General features: G+C 33.9%; 1 protein-coding gene and 1 long non-coding RNA gene across 7 annotated transcripts in view; one reads left to right on the top strand and one right to left on the bottom strand.

Moving 5' to 3' along the window:
• LOC134720734 (GPI mannosyltransferase 1-like) overlaps positions 1–21,515 on the bottom strand; it is a 34,893-nt gene that overhangs the window by 2,841 nt on the left and 10,537 nt on the right. Inside the window, exons 1-4 of one of the 2 annotated variants that reach the window (XM_063583198.1) lie at positions 4,057–4,069; positions 2,307–2,404; positions 1,641–1,822; positions 162–691 (exon numbers count right to left, since the gene is read on the bottom strand). In XM_063583198.1, coding sequence (XP_063439268.1) covers positions 162–691; positions 1,641–1,805 — 695 coding nt within the window. In that variant the 5' untranslated portion in view covers positions 1,806–1,822; positions 2,307–2,404; positions 4,057–4,069. Of the gene's footprint in view, positions 1–161; positions 692–1,640; positions 1,823–2,306; positions 2,405–4,056; positions 4,070–21,515 lie in introns of those variants that run through there. The other variant, XM_063583197.1, reaches the window with a different exon arrangement.
• LOC134720735 (uncharacterized) lies at positions 4,127–11,700 on the top strand. Of its 5 annotated transcripts, none has more exons than XR_010107782.1 (3): positions 4,127–4,150; positions 10,996–11,102; positions 11,567–11,700. It is a non-coding gene; the product is annotated as an uncharacterized LOC134720735 (long non-coding RNA). The 5 variants fall into 5 exon arrangements; XR_010107784.1 differs by lacking the exon at positions 4,127–4,150 and adding an exon at positions 6,752–6,781; XR_010107781.1 differs by lacking the exon at positions 4,127–4,150 and adding an exon at positions 6,898–7,025.

Consider the following 21,515-nt stretch of genomic DNA (forward strand, 5'->3'; position numbering starts at 1 on the left):
ATCAAAGAAATGTACATTCACTTGTTAAGGAAATAAAGCAAGATTCTTTCAAATCAATTACAGTGAGTTTATAAATTGTACCAGTAAAACTTGAGAATGTCAATACTGAAACAATACCCATTTCAATTTATCATGCTTTAATCAAAATGTATTGAACTTACCAGTAATAAAATGTTCCAGTTAATGCTAAAAATGTTCCTCCTGCAACACAGACAAATATGCACTTTCTTTTATTTGGCCATAAATCATCTGTTAACTTTGATACTAAATTTCCACTACCAACTTTGAAGGATTCTGGTTTCAAGTACAAATAAATTTGTAAAGCATACACAGCTGGGTAAATCTTAACATGGACTGATGTAGCATATATAATTGCTGCCATTACAACTTTATTTTCCTGTATTAGTTTCAGTGACAATAAAACAAGAACCGCCATGATAGATTCTGCATTTCCTCTGCTGGACACTGCAGCAGGGACAGGATTAAGAAGCCATAAACAAGAGCAGATAACTGCAACCTTTTCTTGAACTTTTTGTGATTTGCAAAGTAAGTATATCAAATATCCTGATATTATATCACATAAAACAAATATGATCTTTCCAAATAAAGGTGTTAAGGTGATGTTTGGCTGAAGTAACCATGCTAATAGTGGTGTATATCTGTATGTAGGTCGTAAGTAAGGCGACTGGTCCTGGTAAAAGAAAATAATTTATGTAAATTAATGAATCGTCAATATAAGATAATCTTACAATTTCTTAAAAGATAAAGTTTTACCCTTTGCATAACATTATATGGTCATAGCATGTTTACTTAAGAAGTGTATATCAAAAGCTAATGCAATATATGGGTATTGAACAAACCAGTTACTTGCCTAACATAATGTGTTGAACAGATTTTAATAGTGGATACAGTCATTTTCTCCTTTTTTGTGTCAGTCAAGATAATGATTATACAATTAATTTCATATACTAGAAGAGTATTAAAGTTATATTTACTAGCATAAGTAAATTTGTCAAATGATAATTTCTAATCAAGATTTGAATTATCTCCCCTTATAAGTTTTTCCAAAAAAAATACATCCCCTGCAACTCTCAAATTTTGGGATGTTAAAACGCCAAAACATTTTGAGGTTTTAGTGTAATAATTTTTAATAAAAAAATAACTTTTTTTCCAAAAAAACGGAATTCCACTATGCTCAAATGTTAAGTATATGTGCCAGTGTACAAAAGTGGTAAATTGACAATATTTTCAAGATATTGAATAATAAGATTTCTATTTTCTAGGACAATTAATTAAATATATACCTTATTAAAACTATAAAAGAGCAATGAAGTCAATGGAAATTGAAGAAAAAAGAAAATAAGACTTACTTTTATAATTTTTTAAAAATATGAATGACTAGGGGAGATAACTCTAACACCAACAATATTTATTTTGGTGTATAATGTAAATAAACAATGTGAAGGATACATGGTGACCTATTGTTTCCTCCTTCTATCTTATTTGTTCTCTTGCACAGAGTTGCCTAATTGGTAAGAAAACTGGGGTTTTTTTCGGTGTTTTCTGTGTTTCAAATATGTTCAAAATAAAAGATAAATGTATGAATTTTGTTAAAAAGAAGATTTTGTATTTAATTGTACCTTTGTCATAAACTCAGCAGCATCTGTAAAGACATAATAATCTACATCTGTGTATTTAACTATCTGTGTCCTGTCCTGCCACTCCCCGTAGAGAATCAAACATACTCGTAGGAATATTCCAATCACAAGTACAGTTTTTATGCCAACTGATTCAAGGAAACACATTTCATTGCTTTTACAATCTGAAATAAATCAAAATTTTTAAATTCAAAACAGTTGTGTGTTGGGTTGCTGTCTTCGCCTTATACACAATATATGTCATTTATATATATGTGTGCATTTTGTTTCCCTCAGGCTCTACACCATAATTATTGCTCTTTAAACTTCAAATTTTCATAGTCATACAAATAGACATGCTGTTTCTTATTTGGGGTATATTTCTTCCAGTATATTTCATTGTATTTTTCTTTCACTTTCTGACTTTTTTTGTGTTTTCTTGGTAAAGACAAATTTACTTCCAATAGAATACAAGACAAAATTTATGTTTTTTAAATGTTGTAACTGAATACATTGTATATTCCTAAAATTAATTTATATCTTTTCATATTTATACATTGTTAAAGTAACCAATCAGAGGAATCAATAATCATTTCCAAACATAGTTGGATACACATAGGTCCTTCATAAAAATGAATTGTGTATATATAACTTAAAGGCGATACAAACCTTCTTAAATTTAAACAACAGTTAGCCCTTGTGCTGTAATATTAATGTCATCCATGTTTTTGTTGACTTGTTTTTATGAATGTAACAAAATTCAACAGCTGAAAATATAAAAAAGGAAGATTTCTAACATATGGTTAAAGCAAACTGAAGTTAGAGAATGGACATGAATAATTCAGCAATTTTGCATTTAGAAGGGGCATAACTAAAGAAGGGCAAAATTGATGCCACCAAATTAATTTCAATCTTGATCTGTGTTGGCAATAATCATTGTGTATATGATTCATAATATTTGGGCATTTTGGATATACAGACGTAAGGACAAATGAACATAAGGAAAAGGGTAAAACTTAATGTCCCCACCGATACATCATAAAAACATATAAATACAAAAGGAGCAATCAAAAATGATGTGTCAAGTGTCAACGTATATTTGTTCCACCTAACAGAAGTTCCAGTGGAAACTTTATTATAAACAATGTCCTAATACCTGTACCTGATGGGAAAAATATTCTATACTATTTATTCCGTTAGGAACATCTACTGTAATATTTATTCCTGTGGAAGTAATATTCCAGAATATTTTTTCCATTTGGAACTTATATTATGAAGGAACTTCGATTCAGTGACAAAAGGATGTCAGACAACATCATGACAATAGACAAATAAAAACCAAATGCAACTAACAAAAAATGCAAATAGATGAAACACTATGTACACAGATAACAAGTCCAAATAATTATGACCTCTGGCAAGGCTATTTAAATTTTTTTTATTTCTTTCTGGGACGCCTTTGTCATAATTATTTGGACTAACAGTTACCTAAAGATTGACCCCTGACAAAAACAGGAGTGAACTAAGGTGCTCTTGGAACATTATCATGTCAAAATCTTCCTTAACTCACTGGTCATCATGGTCATATACAGGTCGGTACACAGTTATTTCGTAGCGCATTTCTTTGTATGTATGTACGTACGTAGATCCCTCTGTTTACCGAGCACCCCTCGAGAGCTGCGAGGGTACAGTGGAATCCTTGTACACTCCCTATCGGGATTAATGGAGATGTTTCACTAACTTATTTACAATGTTCAATATTTAAAAGGACAATCCCCACCAAACACCAGGGAGTGTTAGGACACCGGGCAGAGTCTGTTATTATGGTGGAGGAAGCGGAAGTACTCAGAGAAAACCAACGGGCTGCTCAGCAGGAACAGACAAACTAAAGAGATACCAGTAGATTGATCTCCAGGTCAAAGTCATCAGCAACTTAGACCAACTGAGGCCCCCGTAGTACCCATTCTAGTTTAAACTCCGGTCTGGGTACCAGAGATGTGTGAGAGGGTGAAAATCGCCTTTTATGATGTACTGATATTTTTAGCACCCCAAGTGAGAATCGAACTCGGGACCTTCAGCACTGTAGCCATCGGTCTTAACCACTAGACCACAAACTCTTTTAGACAATAAATGAAAATTGAAAAAAATTTCACCTGCGCTTTCTCAATAATATTTTCACAATGTGTTGTACTACTTTTGGGATAAATCATATCAAAACTATTGTAAATTTGATCGACTCTAACTCAAAATATTGACAATTTTGTCTTTTCAAAGCTTCTGAAGTGCTAATTTTTTAGATGTATTTTTAGGAACTGATTGTGTGTATTTTCACGGTAGTGTTCATTGTAAATGTTCAAATAACAAAATACACCAGTTATAAATGGAGACAATATAATATGTGTTTGTAAATGTGTAATACCTTTTCCCCCAACTTCGAGAGTGATAATATATATATCAAAACGTGATGAAAACCACTATAAGCACCACCGTTTGATTGGATTATCGTTTTTCTGGTAACCCGTCTTATGGTTGAGACAAGGTCTCAGTCATTTTTTGTTCGATTTATTTCTAGCTTTTAGATTGTTTCGGATCGAAAACTCGTAGTAATAGGGTTACACTAATGTCCTGACAATGTCCTGACAATGACCTGACAATGTCCTGACAGAAATGTAAATGCTTAATACTTTTTTATTATTGGAAGGATTTACTTGAAATTTGGAATCAAGCAAGATGAGAACTTATATTTAATAAATAAAATTAAAAAAAAATTAAAAAATATTTTTAAGAGTTAGAAAACTTGACCTGACCAACTTGACTTTGAAACTACTAATGTCCTGACCGATATGAAACGGCTAAAAAATGTTTTATTATTGACAGGATAGAATTCATATTCGATACCAAGGAAGATTAATACATTTGATACACAAATATAAGAAAAAATAAGAAAAAAAATATTTTCAAGAGTTAGAAAACTTGACCTGACCAACTACGTACTCGCGTGGCTAATGTCCTGTCCGATGTAAAATGCTAATAACTTTTTTGTTCTTTGAAGGTTCGATTTCAAATTTGATGTCAAGGAAGATTCTAACATTGAATACATAGATATAAAAAAAAAATATTAAAAAAACTAATGTGAAGTGTTAGAAAACTTGACCTGACCAACGTCGACTCTGCACTGACTAATGTCCTGATCGATGTAGAAAATGTTAATTGCTTTTTTGTTATTGAAAGAATTGACTTAATTATAGATCCTTACCGAGGGAAATTATAATATTCATAATAAAAGTTTATGAAAAAAAATGTTTGTTATTTTTTTAAATGTAAGAAAACTTGATCATTATATACATCATGATGAATGTCGGTTAAATAACTTTTTTGTTATTGAAAAGGATATAATTAAGTTTAATATCACTGAGAAAAGTGATATGTGATTAGAGATGCTGTAGATATAAGTAAATGCACCTTTTCTACATTTAATATGAAAGGATTATAAAGATGTACAGAATGCAATTAAGTCCAAAGACAGTGACATGAATAATTAAAATTTATTCACACATACATTGATTAAAATTAGCACAAATTGGAGTGTTTACAGAAATACTTAACTATATTTTTCTTATTTATTTCACTCATTTTTTGTTGTTAAGTTAATGAGGGATTAAACATGTCAAATAACATAAACATGATAAATAAGGACAGGAAATGGGCTTCTTTTGATGTCGATATATTGTTTTTATAAGCATTTAAAGTAAAATTATGTTAGAATCACACAGAAATATAATTTTATTATGTGACTGTCTTTTGCCTTTCTTATACACCATGTACACATATATTACGAATAATAAAAAGTGCATACAAGTTCTTTCTTTACTATGTTTAAATAAAAAAAATATCAATATATTTTAAAGAATTAAGTATATTCTGTCTTTAGATAGAGAAAAAAACAGTTTTATAATATTTGTCTTTTCTTCATCAGTCAGGACATTGCAAGACAAGGTAAACATTGGTGAGGTCAAGTTTAAAATATATTTTTACATGCTTATAGTAAGTGTTGTAATCTTCCCTGATACCTAACTTGGTAATATCCCAATAAATAACAAAAAGGTTATTGATATCTTTATAACGGTCGGGACATTTATCATGACAAATATCAAGTTGGTCAGGTCAAGTTTTCTAACATTTCAAAAAAATAAAAAAAACAATTTTTTTTCAGCGTTTTATTTTCTCTCTCATAAATTCCTATATGTATTGCTATCATCTTCCTTGGTAAGGAACTTGAGTCATTTTTTTTTAATAATAAAAAGTTTTCTGCATCGGTCAGGACATTAGTCAAAGCAGAGTCAACGTTGGTCAGGTCAACTTTTTTAACTCTTTAAATTATCTTTTTTAATCTTTTTTCTTGCATCAATAAATTAAGTATTATAATCTACCTTGACATTAAATTTGAAATCCAAACATTAAAGAATAAAAAAGTTTTAGGCATTTTCTACATTGGTCAGGACATTATCATGATTATAGTCATGGGAAAGACGTAGTTGGTCAGGTCAAGTTTTCTAACACTTAAAAATAGTTGTTTAAATATTTTTTCTTATATCTATGTATTCAATGTTAGAATCTTTTTTGACATTAAATTTGAAGTCAAACCTTCAAATAACAAAAAAGTTATTAGCATTTTACATCGGTCAGGACATTAGTCACGGGAGTACGTAGTTGGTCAGGTCAAGTTTTCTAACTCTTGAAAATATTTTTTTTCTTATTTTTTCTTATATTTGTGTATCAAATGTATTAATCTTCCTTGGTATCGAATTTGAAGTCTATCCTGTCAATAATAAAACATTTTTTAGCCATTTCATATCGGTCAGGACATTAGTAGTTTAAAGTCAAGTTGGTCAGGTCAAGTTTTCTAACTCTTAAAAATATCTTTCTTTTTTTTTTAATTTTATTTATTAAATATAAGTTCTCATCTTGCTTTATTCCAAATTTCAAGTAAATCCTTCCAATAATAAAAAAGTATTAGGCATTTACATTTCTGTCAGGACATTGTCAGGACATTAGTGTAACCCGTAGTAATAGCTGCGCATGGTCAATTAAATCAAAACATCCGGTTTGCTTAGTCCACACTGAACTTCACATTTTATAGGCATGTATGGTTGTCTAATTAACTGTTTAGGTTCAGATAATTATTACAAAGTCACCGACGGAATATCTTGTCCAATTTAAAAATCTACCGGAATGTTTTTTCATTGAAAATAGTGTTGAATTTACAGCACCACCAAAAAATGATGTAAGCACCGGATTAGGAACTCAGGAAGCTTCTGTCTGTCTTAAGGTCTTACATCCAGAGCTTGGGGACCAAACTTGTGTTGTCCATTCCAGAGGCCAATTCTGGTATATTATTAAAAAAAATCATATTAGCACAAAAAAAAACCCTTACCACTACAGATGATATAGCTTAAATTCCACCACAATGTCCAATAAACAGGAAGATGGGGTCTACAAAAGTCTTTTGTGGTCTAAGATGGTTTGTTACGCTCATGAGCCCACAGCCACAAATGGTCCAATCTACACAAGTACTGGGGTCTGTTGGTGTATATATCATTAAGAAAAATATAAGCACCACAGAAAAAAAATTTAGCACCACTGGAGGTAGCTTCCCTCCAATTGATTCAACTGAAGTGCACAGGTCTATTGGGGTCTAAGTTGTTTTTTTATGCTCATTAGTCCACAGGCACATATGGTAAAATCTACAAAAGTCCTGGGGTCTGTTGGTGTATATATCATTTAAAAAAATATAAGCACCACAGAAAAAAAACTTAGCACCACGGGAGGTAGCTTTCCTCCAATTGGTCCAACTGACGTGTATAGGGGTCTAAAGCACTCTATTGGGGTCTAAGTTGGTTTGTTATGCTCATTAGTCCACAGGCACATACATTGTATGGTAAAATCTACAAAAGTCCTAGGGTCTGTTGGTGTACAAATGTATATATCATTTAAGAAAAATATAAGCACCACAGAAAAAAAAACTAAGCACCATGGGATGTAGCTTCCCTCCAATTGGTCCAACTGACATGCATAGGGGTCTAAAGCACTCTATTGGGGTCTTAGATTGTTTGTTATGCTCATTAGTCCACAGGCACATATGATAAAATCTACACAAGTCCTAGGGTCTGTTGGTTCAATATCATTTAAGAAAATATAAGCACTACAGAAAAAAAAACTTAGCACCACGGGAGGTAGCTTCCCTCCAGTTGGTCCAACTGACGTGTATAAGGGTCTAAAGCACTTTATTGGGGTCTTAGATGGTTTGTTATGCTCATTAGTCCACAGGCACATATGGTAAAATCTATACAAGTCCTAGGGTCTGTTGGTGTATATATCATTTTAGAAAAATATAAGCACCACAGAAAATAAAACTTAGCACCATGGGAGGTAGCTTCCCTCCAGTTGGTCCAACTGACATGCATAGGGGTCTAAAGCACTCTATTGGTGTCTTAGATGGTTTGTTATGCTCATTAGTCCACAGGCACATATGATAAAATCTACACAAGTCCTAGGGTCTGTTGGTGTATATATCATTAAGAAGAATATAAGCACCACAGAAAAAAAACTTAGCACCACTGGAGGTAGCTTCCCTCCAATTGGTCCAACTGACATGTATTGGGGTCTAAAGCACTCTATTAGGGTCTAAGTTGGTTTGTTATCCTTATTAGTCCACAGGCACATATGGTAAAATCTATACAAGTCCTAGGGTCTGTTGGTGTATATATCATTTAAGAAAAATATAAGCACCACAGAAAAAAAAACTTAGCACCAGGGGAGGTAGCTTGCCTCCAGTTGGTCCAACTGACGTGTATAGGGGTCTAAAGCACTTTATTGGGGTCTTAGATGGTTTGTTATGCTCATTAGTCCACAGGCACATATGATAAAATCTACAAAAGTCCTAGGGTCTGTTGGTGTACAAATGTATATATCATTTAAGAAAAATATAAGCACCACAGAAAATAAAACTTAGCACCATGGGAGGTAGCTTCCCTCCAGTTGGTCCAACTGACATGCATAGGGGTCTAAAGCACTCTATTGGTGTCTTAGATGGTTTGTTATGCTCATTAGTCCACAGGCACATATGATAAAATCTACACAAGTCCTAGGGTCTGTTGGTGTATATATCATTTAAGAAAAATATAAGCACGACAGAAAAAAAAACTTAGCACCACGGGAGGTAGCTTCCCTCCAGTTGGTCCAACTGACGTGTATAGGGGTCTAAAGCACTCTACTGGGGTCTAAGTTGGTTTGTTATGCTCATTAGTCCACAGGCACATATGGTAAAATCTACACAAGTCCTAGGGTCTGTTGGTGTATATATCATTTAAGAAAAATATAAGCACCACAGAAAAAAAACTTAGCACCAGGGGAGGTAGCTTCCCTCCAGTTGGTCCAACTGACATGCATAGGGGTCTAAAGCACTCTATTGGAGTCTTAGATAGTTTGTTATGCTCATTAGTCCACATGCACATATGATAAAATCTACAAAAGTACTAGGGTCTGTTGGAGTACAAATGTATATATCATTTAAGAAAAATATAAGCACCACAGAAAAAAAAAACGTAGCACCACTGGAGGTAGCTTCCCTCCAATTGGTCCAACTGACGTGTATAGGGGTCTTAGGCATTAGATTGGGGTCTAAGTTGGTTTGTTATGCTCATTAATCCACAGGCACAAATGGTCTAATCTACACAAGTACTAGCTGGGTCTGTTGGTGGATATATTATTAAGAAAAATATAAGTACCACGGAAAATGGACTTAGCACCACGGGAGGTAGCTTTCCTGCAATTGGTCCAACTGACGTGTATTGGGGTCTTAGATGGTTTGTTTAGCTCATTTGTCCACAGGCACATACGATCCAAACTACACAAGTCCTGGGGTCTTTTGATGTACATATCATTTAAGAAAAATATAAGCACCACGGAAAATTGACTTAGCACCACAGGAGGTGGTTTGCCATCCATTGGTTCAACAAACGGGTAAAATAATTTTTAATGCTGTTTGGTGTTCTAAGTTGGTTTGTAAGGCTCATTGGTCCACAGACAACTTTGATCCACTCTTCAAGGCAAGGGGTCTTTTATCTTATATTTTATTTGATGAAAATATAAACACCACCAAAAAAAACTTTGCATCTGGAGACGTAGCTTCCCTCCAAATAGTCCAAAGGATTGGTAGTGGGTCTAAAATAGTCTATGGGGTTCTTATTTGCTTTGTTAGGCCTGTTGGTCCAAAATCAACTGTGGTCCAATCTACATTAGTCTAGGGGTCTCTGGTTATATTTCACTGAAGAAAAATATAAGCACCACCAAAAAGAAATGTAGCACCACAGGAGGTTACTTTCCTCAATTTGGTCCAACAGATGGGTATAGGGGTCTAAATACTCTTAGGGGTACTAAGTTGGTTTGTATGGCTCATTGGTCAACAGGAAACTGTGGTCTAATCTTTACGTTAAGGGTTCTCATAGGGTATATTTCATTAAAGAAAAATATAAGCACCAAGAAAAACAAACTAAGCACCATGGGAGGTAGTATCCTCTCGTTGGCCCAACAGACAGATTTAGGGGTCTAACACATTCTTTGGGTCCAAGATGGTTTGAAAAGCACATGTGGGGCGATCTTCTAGTCCAGAGGTCTGTTGTGGTATATTTCATTTAAGAAATATAATTAGCACCACCAAAAATGAACTTAGCACCACCAAAAATGAACTTAGCACCACAGATGATTGCTTCCACCCCCTTGATCCAATAAACAGGTATAGGGATGAAAAAAGCACTTTGTGAGGTCTATCATGATTTATATGGCCCACTGTATGTGTCCAATCTACGAGTCCAGGATTTTATGATATATTTCATTAAAGAAAAACTTGATTTTGCTTTATAGGGCCATTTGGTCTACATGTATGCACAAAATGTTACTGACAGGTTTGTATCCTTAAAGCGGTGTAAATGCAAACAAATGTTGTGAGGAGATTTAAAAGTCAGAAAAATTGTATTTCTTATGATAATTCTCCATTGCTCTTCCTGTCCTCAAGGCAAAAACCCTCTACAGGAGCACATGGAATAGTATGAAATAAGCACCTTAAACATAAAGTAGCTTTGTAAAAAAGAAGAAAAAAAACCAACAAATATGATATTCAGCAATGATAACAGGCTGCTGACTTAGAACAGTCACATATAGAAAATCATAAATAACATGACATGTACATTATAGTTTGATATTTAAAATCATATGCTAAATTATTGATTCTTAATTGTACATCATTTTTATGAAATTGTGTGTCTAACTAGATATCTAAGTCTTGTTTTTCTTTCCGCAGATTATCCAAATTGACATCAAAAGTGTTCAGATATCAGATGTATTACAGCTAAAGAATGAAATTATTTTGATCATTTCACAGCTTTTGCCTACAGTCAACTTTTTATGGTAGGATAATATGCACGTCTTAAGTATTAATAGTGTATACAAATGTAAACACGTAAAATAAATCAATGTATACACACTTTTTATCAATTAATAATTTGTTCATTCATTTTCACATATTTTGATAAATTACATTGCACATAATCTAAATAAATTATCACACATTAAAGTAAACAATAAGTATATGCAATTGGATAAATATAAGTTTCAAGTAGACAATTATTCTATCATATAACAAAGGTGGCAGATGACCTGTAGTTGTTAATCTCTGTATCATTTGGTCTCTTGTAAAGATTTGTCTCATAGGCAAATACATGTACAATCTGTTAGGGAGCTGATTTTACTGATTCATACAATTTATTTCGTTCTATCTTGCTTGATTATGTAGCATTAAACAATTGTCAGTAGGAAACATGTATTTGAATTTCAAGTTATTATTTTAATAGATTAAGGCTTTACTTTTTCAGTGAATCAAAGAATGAAGAGAAATCAACTTATTTATACCCAAGCTGACCAACTGTCAAGAAAGAGAAGACAAGGCAACTCGATCTGAAGGAAATTAAAAAAAAAGATTTTATTGTTAAAAAACAATAGATGTGAAAATGTTATTTTGTCAATCTAAAACACACATAACAAAAACTACACTTAAAAAATATGTGTAAAAGTCTTCCTCTCTCTTTTTTATGAATTTTAAAGATTTTTTATGGTTCAAGAAAGTTTCTTAAAATATCAGTCTTACTATTATTATATACTTGAAGATGTATTGTAAAAGTAAATTTGTTAGATTAAAGTTTTTCAAGGCTTGAATTATCTCCCCTTATTAACCTAACTTTTGCAAGACTATTTGTTTTCCAACTCATAGAATTCTAAATTTTTAAAGTTGAAAACATGTGTCAATATTTGTTTCTTCTTTGTTTACAGCTTTATGATTGGAGTTCAACCTTTTACTAAAAAACAACAACATAAAGGAAATCTACTGTGCACAGATTTAAAAGTCTTCCTCTCTCTTTTTTATGAATTTTAAAGATTTTTTAAGACAGACAATTTAACACTGTATTAGAGAAATTTATGTTGCAGAAATTCAAGATACTTTGTAAAAACAAACAATATGACTTTTTTACTTAAATTAGTTCTTATTTCAAAATCAAATGACTAAGGGAGATAACTCTACTTCTAAATTATTTATCTGAAATTGTAAATTAAAGTGTCTCATTTTAGTATTATCACTGACGGATAGATTTGTCCCTTAATAAAGATTAATGTTCCTATCAATTGATGATAACTTATATCTGCTGATGCAAATTGTCCCTTACTTTTAAATTAAATATATTTTATTTTCAGGAGTTGTGTCCCTTTAATATTTTTTTATTTATCAGAATATGTTTGGTGTATATGTACTCAAGGTGTAATTTTATGCTGATTACATTATCTTTATTTATATTCAAGGTTGTCAAACAATCATGTAGTTGTAGTATTTTGAATTAAGAGATGATCTGTATCAAAATGATTTAAAATTAATTGTTTCTTTTGCACGCCCCTCAATTACATAGTAATGGCTTATTTTTTTTATATCAACCTTGATGGTGAAAGAATTCAGAATTGACGAATTATGAAATTCTGTATTTTAGATCTGTGGTAATAAATGATTTATTTGAATTTGAAACATCATTTAAGTTGACATGTTACTTTTTCAAACATTTACAAATGAACACAATTGTTTTTTTATTTGAAAAGATAATAATTTGAAAAAACTTATTGCATTTAAAATTAATGTATCTCCTACCTACTGATACTTCTAAGAATTTTGTATGCATAGATATTAGATTTATAGAAAGTTAAACTGTAAAAGAAACTTGGATTGCTGTGCATAGTTTATGTTTAATTTGAAATTTTAACAAATTGTAAACTTTTATTTGATTGTACATTGTTGAATGAAGTTAATCTGTATGGATGAAACTTCTGTTTTGAATATTCATTGATTAATAAACTAAATAAGATTATAATGCAATACCTGCCTTTGTATTTTTTATGAATTAATTCAGAACTACCACAATTTAAATCACAAATAAAACATTTGTCTTCTGTTTGAAGTTTCTCTGTATGTCCATTTAATAATTAAACCTGTTAAACTAAGCATAAACATTTTCTTGCTACTGAATGATCAAATCAATAGAATATAAATCATATGTTCCAGAATGCAAGACATAGGGATGCTGATCTCAACTTTTTTCATTTCAGATGGTAGGAGAGTTTGATAAATTATATTTAGATGTCTGTCTTGTGTCTGGTGTCATTGATCTCAGCGTTTTTATCACCTGATTTTGTCAATTATCATGAGTAAAAGGACAATTATATTTGGTATTAAGTCTGCACAAGAGGGAAACATTTCTGTAAGAAGGAGTTCATCTTCTTTTTAATTATTGATTAGTAAGATACTATAGTAATTATGTGTATGAGTATGAAATGATTATAAGATCTACTAGTATGTGTCGGTTTGGCAGAACTCATACTTTTATTTGAATTTTATGATTTCAAACATAAACATTACTTTTACTGTTCTTGTGGATGTATGTTCGTTTATAACATTTTATGCAAGCAGGGGCTTTAACTGTGTTATATGGACACTTCCCAATTTTTTTTACATTGTAGCTATTATCTTGAAAACTATATTAGATAGATAGAAACTCTAAAAATGATCAACAATGCAACATCTACAATTAAGACAAAATGGAAAAAAATAACCAAAGACTCCTTGTTGGAGTAATTGCCCTTAAGGTGGCTCGTGGGTACAAAAATTTTAGCAAAAAATTAAACCTTTATTTTTTTCATTACAAATTTTATTTGTTACACTATTAGTTGTTACTTTATGATATGGTACAAAAACAACCCCAAAAAATGATTTGGTTTGGCCCCAGATGACTTTAAAAATTGAAAAAGCTCCAAATTATCTCCCTTTGGTGTAAAAATGCCATTTTTTTTGCCTTAAATTTGAAATATCTTTTTTAACTCATCGGTGACCTATATTTTTTATTATTGTTTTCAAATAAGCTGTACATAGACTAAATAATTGTAAAATGAAAGCGATTTCTTATATTAGGTTATTATTTTTATTTCGATGTTTCCTCTTTTTCTCCTATTACTTCAACAGAAAAAAAGGACATTAACAAAAATGTATGCTTCTTCCAGAGGCAGATTTTAGCTTAAATGAAAGGTGATCCCATTTTTTTATTTAATTTTTCTTTTAAGTATATGATTAAGTTCATTTATGAAAAAATATAGCTAAATCCTATATTAGAAAAAAAAATAATTATACCCCGGAGCCCCCTTAAATTACGATTTTTAACTTCTTTCTTGTTTGTATATATGTTTGCTTTCAAATGATAAGAATTGTAATAAATAGAAAAATAAAAATCTTAATGGTTTACTTTTATAAATTGTTAATTGGAGGGAGAGTTGACTCATTGGCACTCATACCACATCTTCCTATATCTGAGATCTATTAACAAACTCAAATTTTGAGTACATAGTTAGTAGACTGTCGCCTTTTAAGGAGTGATTGTCCATAAATGAGGATTTTTTTACCCACTTTTTAGGTTTGAAGGACTTTGTTTTTCAACAGACAATTAATATCCTTTTAAAAGCCGCTTTTAGTCCATCGTTTCTTCGTTGAAATAAGACCTTCATGATATTGGAGCTTGTTAAGAAGATATCTTAAAAGCTAGACTAACCCTTGTACTTTCCCTTTCCAAATGGAAAGGATGTTCTTTTTGATAATTACGTTTGGTGACAATGTTGATACCAGTCCTCCCTTCCGATTTTGAAATAAAGGATACCATCAGTACAGCCAATATAAAAAAGAAGATGTGGTATGATTGCCAATGAGACAACTGTCCACAAAAGATTAAAATGACACAAACATTAACAACTATAGGTCACCGTACGGCCTTCAACAATGAGCAACACCCATACCACATAGTCAGCTATAAAAGGGCCCGACATGACAATGTAAAACATTTCAAACGAGAAAACTAACGGCATTATTTATGTAAAAAAATGACTTTCATCTAGCAATTACCAATTAGGGTGGTTTTGCACTAAACATAAAGACAAAAAAAATGATTTCAGCTTTCCTATCTTGAGCTTTCCATTTCTATGTAATAACGTAATTGACAGGACCATCAACTGGACTTATTCCAGTTGATAAGATATTTCATAGTTTCCATACACGAACATGATTACTTTGCAAGATGCTGTTGCTTACAAGGAATATTTGGAATCCGAGATCAGATATTTCAATTGGTAAATTTAAAGTAAGCCCCTGATAAAAGGTTTACGGAAGCTGATATTATTTGGGTTGCCGTTTTAGAATATCTGCCAGACAGATGACCACGGGTGAATTCCAAATTGGGAAAGCCATATTCCTTTTTTATTTTCCTTGACTGAAAAATCGACTTATCACCAGATTTGTAATCGCCATGAGCGTCACGATTGATACCACTAGTGGACCAAGATATGACTACCTTTTAAGAGCTACTGATATAACCAACAGTATTTGGTTGGTCTGTCGTTTTTGTGATTTTGGTGTTTTGTAAAGTATTGCTGAATAGGTAGTCTTTTATCTATTTTCGTTGGATGCCAAACTGTTCCCCGTTTTCAAAAGATGAATGGTATGTTTCGCAACTAATATTAAGATGAACCATGTTTTTATTTGTATTCTTTAAGATTCAGTAACTCTAACCTGCATGGCATTTTGTTCATGACTTGGACACATTCTTCTTCAAAATTTACAAAGGTTTCTTAAAACGCATTTGGTATTTACTGCTAAAAGGGCTTTTGATTTTTGCATTTAAATACAGTGTAGAGATCAATAACTTAGTTCAAAACCTTAATGAAAGTTAATAAAACTTTTGCAAAAAGCTTTCAACTTCAAGACATATAAGGGAGTAATGAAGTCTTAATCTGTGCGCCATAGATGGAAATTCCAGCATTGAAGATATCAAAACTAGCGATATAAAAATCAAGCGATGGTGGTACAGACGAGATAAATGAGAAAAAAAATCTGTAACTGAAAATGTATAGTTTAGCTCTGTAGACATAAAGTTATGCGCTGTACATATAAAGATCAACACACGAAATGTAATGTCTATAGCGCTTAGTATGTTATGTCCAGTAAAAGAAGCTACATATTCAGATCTACCACACTAGACCTTTTATTTTTTGCGGTAGACTTGGCATATTCGGCTTTAATTCTGGATTTTGTATCTTAAGATATGATCATGTCATGAGGAGGGGACACTGATTGATTAAAGGAAGGCTCCAGTCATGCCTCAGTGACTCAATATATAATCAACCAATTCCCCCCCCCCCCCAGATCCCTGGATCCGCCTATAATACCATTCACATAGCATTTGAGCCTAATGCTTAGGACACCGGTGGTTTGTCTCAGACAAAGAGAACAAAAAGTAAAGTTCTAGTTTATAATGTCTTGCGAATTCAGCACTGTAGATGTGAATATTATCGACAGAATTAAAAACAATGCAAAAGAGCAGATATGTTACATCTTACATCCGAGAAAGACAACTTTTAATAATAGAAAAGTTAATATAAAAGGAAAATATGTCTTGCATTGAATATCCAATCACAGTCAGAGGTTATGTATTTCTTTGTATCATTAGGTTATATTCTTTACATTTCAAGCCCAAAGACAGTACTTCTTCAAAAGACAACTATGCCGTTGCAGTGAAAGATTAAGATAAATTTGGTTAATCGTTTAATTCAATCTGGTTTTGCTTAACACCCGAATTGAAACATGACTATACGTAAAGATGTACGACTTCAAATTTCTAGCGCACAAATTTACATATCAGTCATCTTAAGACTTGAAATACATTGCGCTACACTTTGATACTACAGGATTTTACACATCCAGTAAAGGCTTTATGCAGTGAGATCAGCGCCTAGCAGACTATGGCTATTCATATATAATTTTCACGAAGTTATGTCGGCCTCATACTAATGTTGAGTTATGATGAAGTGCTAGAGAAGTAAGGTTGCTGGTTCGATTCCCGTTTGGGATGAAAAATTCAGTAACTCAATTTTCGGCTCTCCCTTGACACCATTTGTGAGTATGGTCTTGAGGAAACGATGATAGTCCGTCGGACGGGGACGATAAATGGCTGACCCGTGTTAAGAGAGAGCCATATCTCTTGCACGTTAAAGACACCCTTGTAGATTTCGAAAAAGAGTAGGCTAATGCCGCTACAAGGCAGCACTCGCACCCGCAAAGTGGAAAGGGATTAATATAAGTTGTAAAACTTGTTTCCCAATCCACTATAAACATATATGTTTAAACTAAACTAGAGAAGTAAAATTAAACAATGCAGATCTATAATCTACGAATAATGTATTAAGGGTTACGGTTACATGACATTACCCTAACCCTACTACCCTAACTCTAACCCTAACTCTAACCCTAATCCTAACTCAACCCTAACGCTAACCCTAACGCTAATCCTAATGCTAACTCTTACCCTAACACTAACCCTAACCCTAACGCCTCATACTAATGTTGAGTTTTGATGAAATGCTAGAGAAGTAAAATTAAACGATGCAGATCTATACTCTACGAATAATGTATTAAAGTAACAGGTTTAGGGTTACGGTTACATGACATAACCCTAACCCTAACCCTAACCCTAACCCTAACCCTAACTCTAACCCTAATCCTAACGCTAACCCTAACGCTTACCCTAATGCTAACTCTAACCCTAACCCTAACCCTAACCATAACTCAATCCTAACGCTAACCCTAACGCTAACCCTAACGCTAACCCTAACGCTAACCATAACGCTAACCCTAACGCTAATCATAACGCTAACCCTAACGCTAACCCTAACGCTAATCCTAATGCTAACCCTAACCCTATCGCGTACCCTAACCCTAACCCTAACTTTAACCCTAACCCTAACCCTAACACTAACCCTTACTATAACCCTAACCCTAACGCTAACGCTAACCCTAACCCTAACCCTAACTCTAACCCTAACCCTAACCCTAACCCTAACCCTAACCCTAACCCTAACCCTTACCCTAACCCTTACTATAACCCTAACCCTAACTTTAACCCTAACCCTAACCTTTACCCTAACCCTTACTATAACCCTAACCCTAACCCTAGCCCTAACCCTTACCCTAATCCTAACCCTTTGAGACCCTATTACCCGTTTGTTGGACCAATAGGAGGGCAGCCAACTCCCGCGGTGCTTATTTCGTTTTTGATGGTGCTTATATTTTTCATAAATGATATAAACACCAAAAGACTCTAGGACTTGTGTAGATTGGACCATATGTGCCTGTGGATTAATGAGCTTAACAAACCATCTTAGACCCCAATTGAGTGCGTTAGACCTCTAAACCCGTCAGTTGGACCAATTGGAGTCAAGCTACCTACCGTGGTGCTAAGTTTTTTTTCCGTGGTGCTTATATTTTCTTAAATGATATAAACACCAAAAGACTCTAGGACTTGTGTAGATTGGACCATATGTGCCTGTGGACTGATGAGCTTAACAAACTATCTTAGACCCCAATAGAGTGCTTTAGACCTCTAAACACGTCAGTTGGACCAATTGGAATCAAACTACCTCCCGTGGTGCTAAGTTTTTTCCCGTGGTGCTTATATTTTTCTTAAATGTAATATACACCAAAAGACTCTAGGACTTGTGTCGAGTGGACCATATGTGCCTGTGAACTAATGAGCTTAACAAACCATCTTAGACCCCAAAAGAGTGCGTTAGACCCCGAAACACGTCAGTTGGACCAATTGGAGTCAAGTTACCTCCCGTGGTGCTAAGTTTTTTTTCTGTGGTGCTTAAATTTTCTTAATGACATATAAACCAAAAGTCCCCAGTACTTGTGTAGATTGGACCACATGTGCCTGTGGACTGATGAGCATAAAAAATCAGCTTACACCCTTATAGAGTGTTTTAGACCCCTATACACGTCGGTTGGAACAATGGAAGGGAAGCTAACCCCCGTGGTGCTAAGGTTTTTTTCTGTGGTGCTTATATTTTCTTAAATGACATATACACCAAAAGAACCCAGTACTTGTGTAGATTGGACCATATGTGCATGTGGACTTATGAGAATAAGAAACCAACGTAGACCCCAATAGAGTGATTTAAACCCCTATACACGTCGGTTGAACCAATAGGAGGGAAGCTACCTCTCGTGGTGCTAATTTTTTTTCTTTCTGTGGTGCTTGTATTTTTCTTAAATGATATATACACCAACAGACACCAGGACTGATATAGATTGGAACATATGTGCCTGTGTACTAATGAGCATAACAAATCGATTGAGACCCCAATAGAGTACGTTAGACCTCTATACAAATCGGTTGGACCATTGTAAGGGAAGCTAACCCCCGTGGTGCTAAGTTTTTTTTTCTGTGGTGCTAATATTTTTCTTAAATGATATATACACCAAAAGATCTTAGTTCTTTTGTAGATTGGACCATATGTGCCTGTGGACTAATGAGCATAACAAACCAACGTAGACCCCAATAGAGTACGTTAGACCCCTAAACACATCGGTCGGACCAATTGAAGGGAAGTTAACCCCCGTGGTGCTAAGTTTTTTTTCTGTGGTGCTTATATTTTTCATAAATGATATAAACACCAAAAGACTCTAGGACTTGTGTCGATTGGACCATATGTGCCTGTGGACTAATGAGCTTAACAAACTATCTTAGACCCCAATAGAGTGCGTTAGACCTCTAAACACGTCAGTTGGACCAATTGGAGTCAAACTACCTCCCGTGGTGCTAAGTTTTTTCCCGTGGTGCTTATATTTTTCTTAAATGTAATATACACCAAAAGACTCTAGGACTTGTGTAGATTGGACCATATATGCCTGTGGACTAATGAGCTTAACAAACTATCTTAGACCCCAATGGAGTGCGTTAGACCTCTAAACACGTCAGTTGGACCAATTGGAATCAAACTACCTCCCGTGGTGCTAAGTTTTTTCCCGTGGTGCTTATATTTTTCTTAAATGTAATATACACCAAAAGACTCTAGGACTTGTGTCGAGTGGACCATATGTGCCTGTGAACTAATGAGCTTAACAAACCATCTTAGACCCCAAAAGAGTGCGTTAGACCCCGAAACACGTCAGTTGGACCAATTGGAGTCAAGTTACCTCCCGTGGTGCTAAGTTTTTTTTCTGTGGTGCTTAAATTTTCTTAATGACATATAAACCAAAAGTCCCCAGTACTTGTGTAGATTGGACCACATGTGCCTGTGGACTGATGAGCATAAAAAATCAGCTTACACCCTTATAGAGTGTTTTAGACCCCTATACACGTCGGTTGGAACAATGGAAGGGAAGCTAACCCCCGTGGTGCTAAGGTTTTTTTCTGTGGTGCTTATATTTTCTTAAATGACATATACACCAAAAGAACCCAGTACTTGTGTAGATTGGACCATATGTGCATGTGGACTTATGAGAATAAGAAACCAACGTAGACCCCAATAGAGTGATTTAAACCCCTATACACGTCGGTTGAACCAATAGGAGGGAAGCTACCTCTCGTGGTGCTAATTTTTTTGTTTCTGTGGTGCTTGTATTTTTCTTAAATGATATATACACCAACAGACACCAGGACTGATATAGATTGGAACATATGTGCCTGTGTACTAATGAGCATAACAAATCGATTAAGACCCCAATAGAGTACGTTAGACCTCTATACAAATCGGTTGGACCATTGTAAGGGAAGCTAACCCCCGTGGTGCTAAGTTTTTTTTTCTGTGGTGCTAATATTTTTCTTAAATGATATATACACCAAAAGATCTTAGTTCTTTTGTAGATTGGACCATATGTGCCTGTGGACTAATGAGCATAACAAACCAACGTAGACCCCAATAGAGTACGTTAGACCCCTAAACACATCGGTCGGACCAATTGAAGGGAAGTTAACCCCCGTGGTGCTAAGTTTTTTTTCTGTGGTGCTTATATTTTTCATAAATGATATAAACACCAAAAGACTCTAGGACTTGTGTAGATTGGACCATATGTGCCTGTAGACTGATAAGCATAACAAATCAGCTTAGACCCCAATAGAGTGCGTTAGACCCCTAAACACGTCGGTTGAACCAATGGAAGGGAAGCTAACCCCCGTGGTGCTAAGTTTTTTTCTGTGGTGCTTATATTTTTCTTAAATGACATAAACACCAAAAGACTCTAGGACTTGTGTAGATTGGACCATATGTGCCTGTGGACTGATGAGCATATTAACAAATCATCTTAGACCCCAATAGAGTGCGTTAGACCCCTAAACACGTCGGTTGGACCAATTGAAGGGAAGCTAACCCCCATGGTGCTAAGGTTTTTTTCTGTGGTGCTTATATTTTTCA

Source organism: Mytilus trossulus, chromosome 6 (assembly GCF_036588685.1).
Source record: "Mytilus trossulus isolate FHL-02 chromosome 6, PNRI_Mtr1.1.1.hap1, whole genome shotgun sequence".
NCBI lineage: Eukaryota > Metazoa > Mollusca > Bivalvia > Mytilida > Mytilidae > Mytilus > Mytilus trossulus.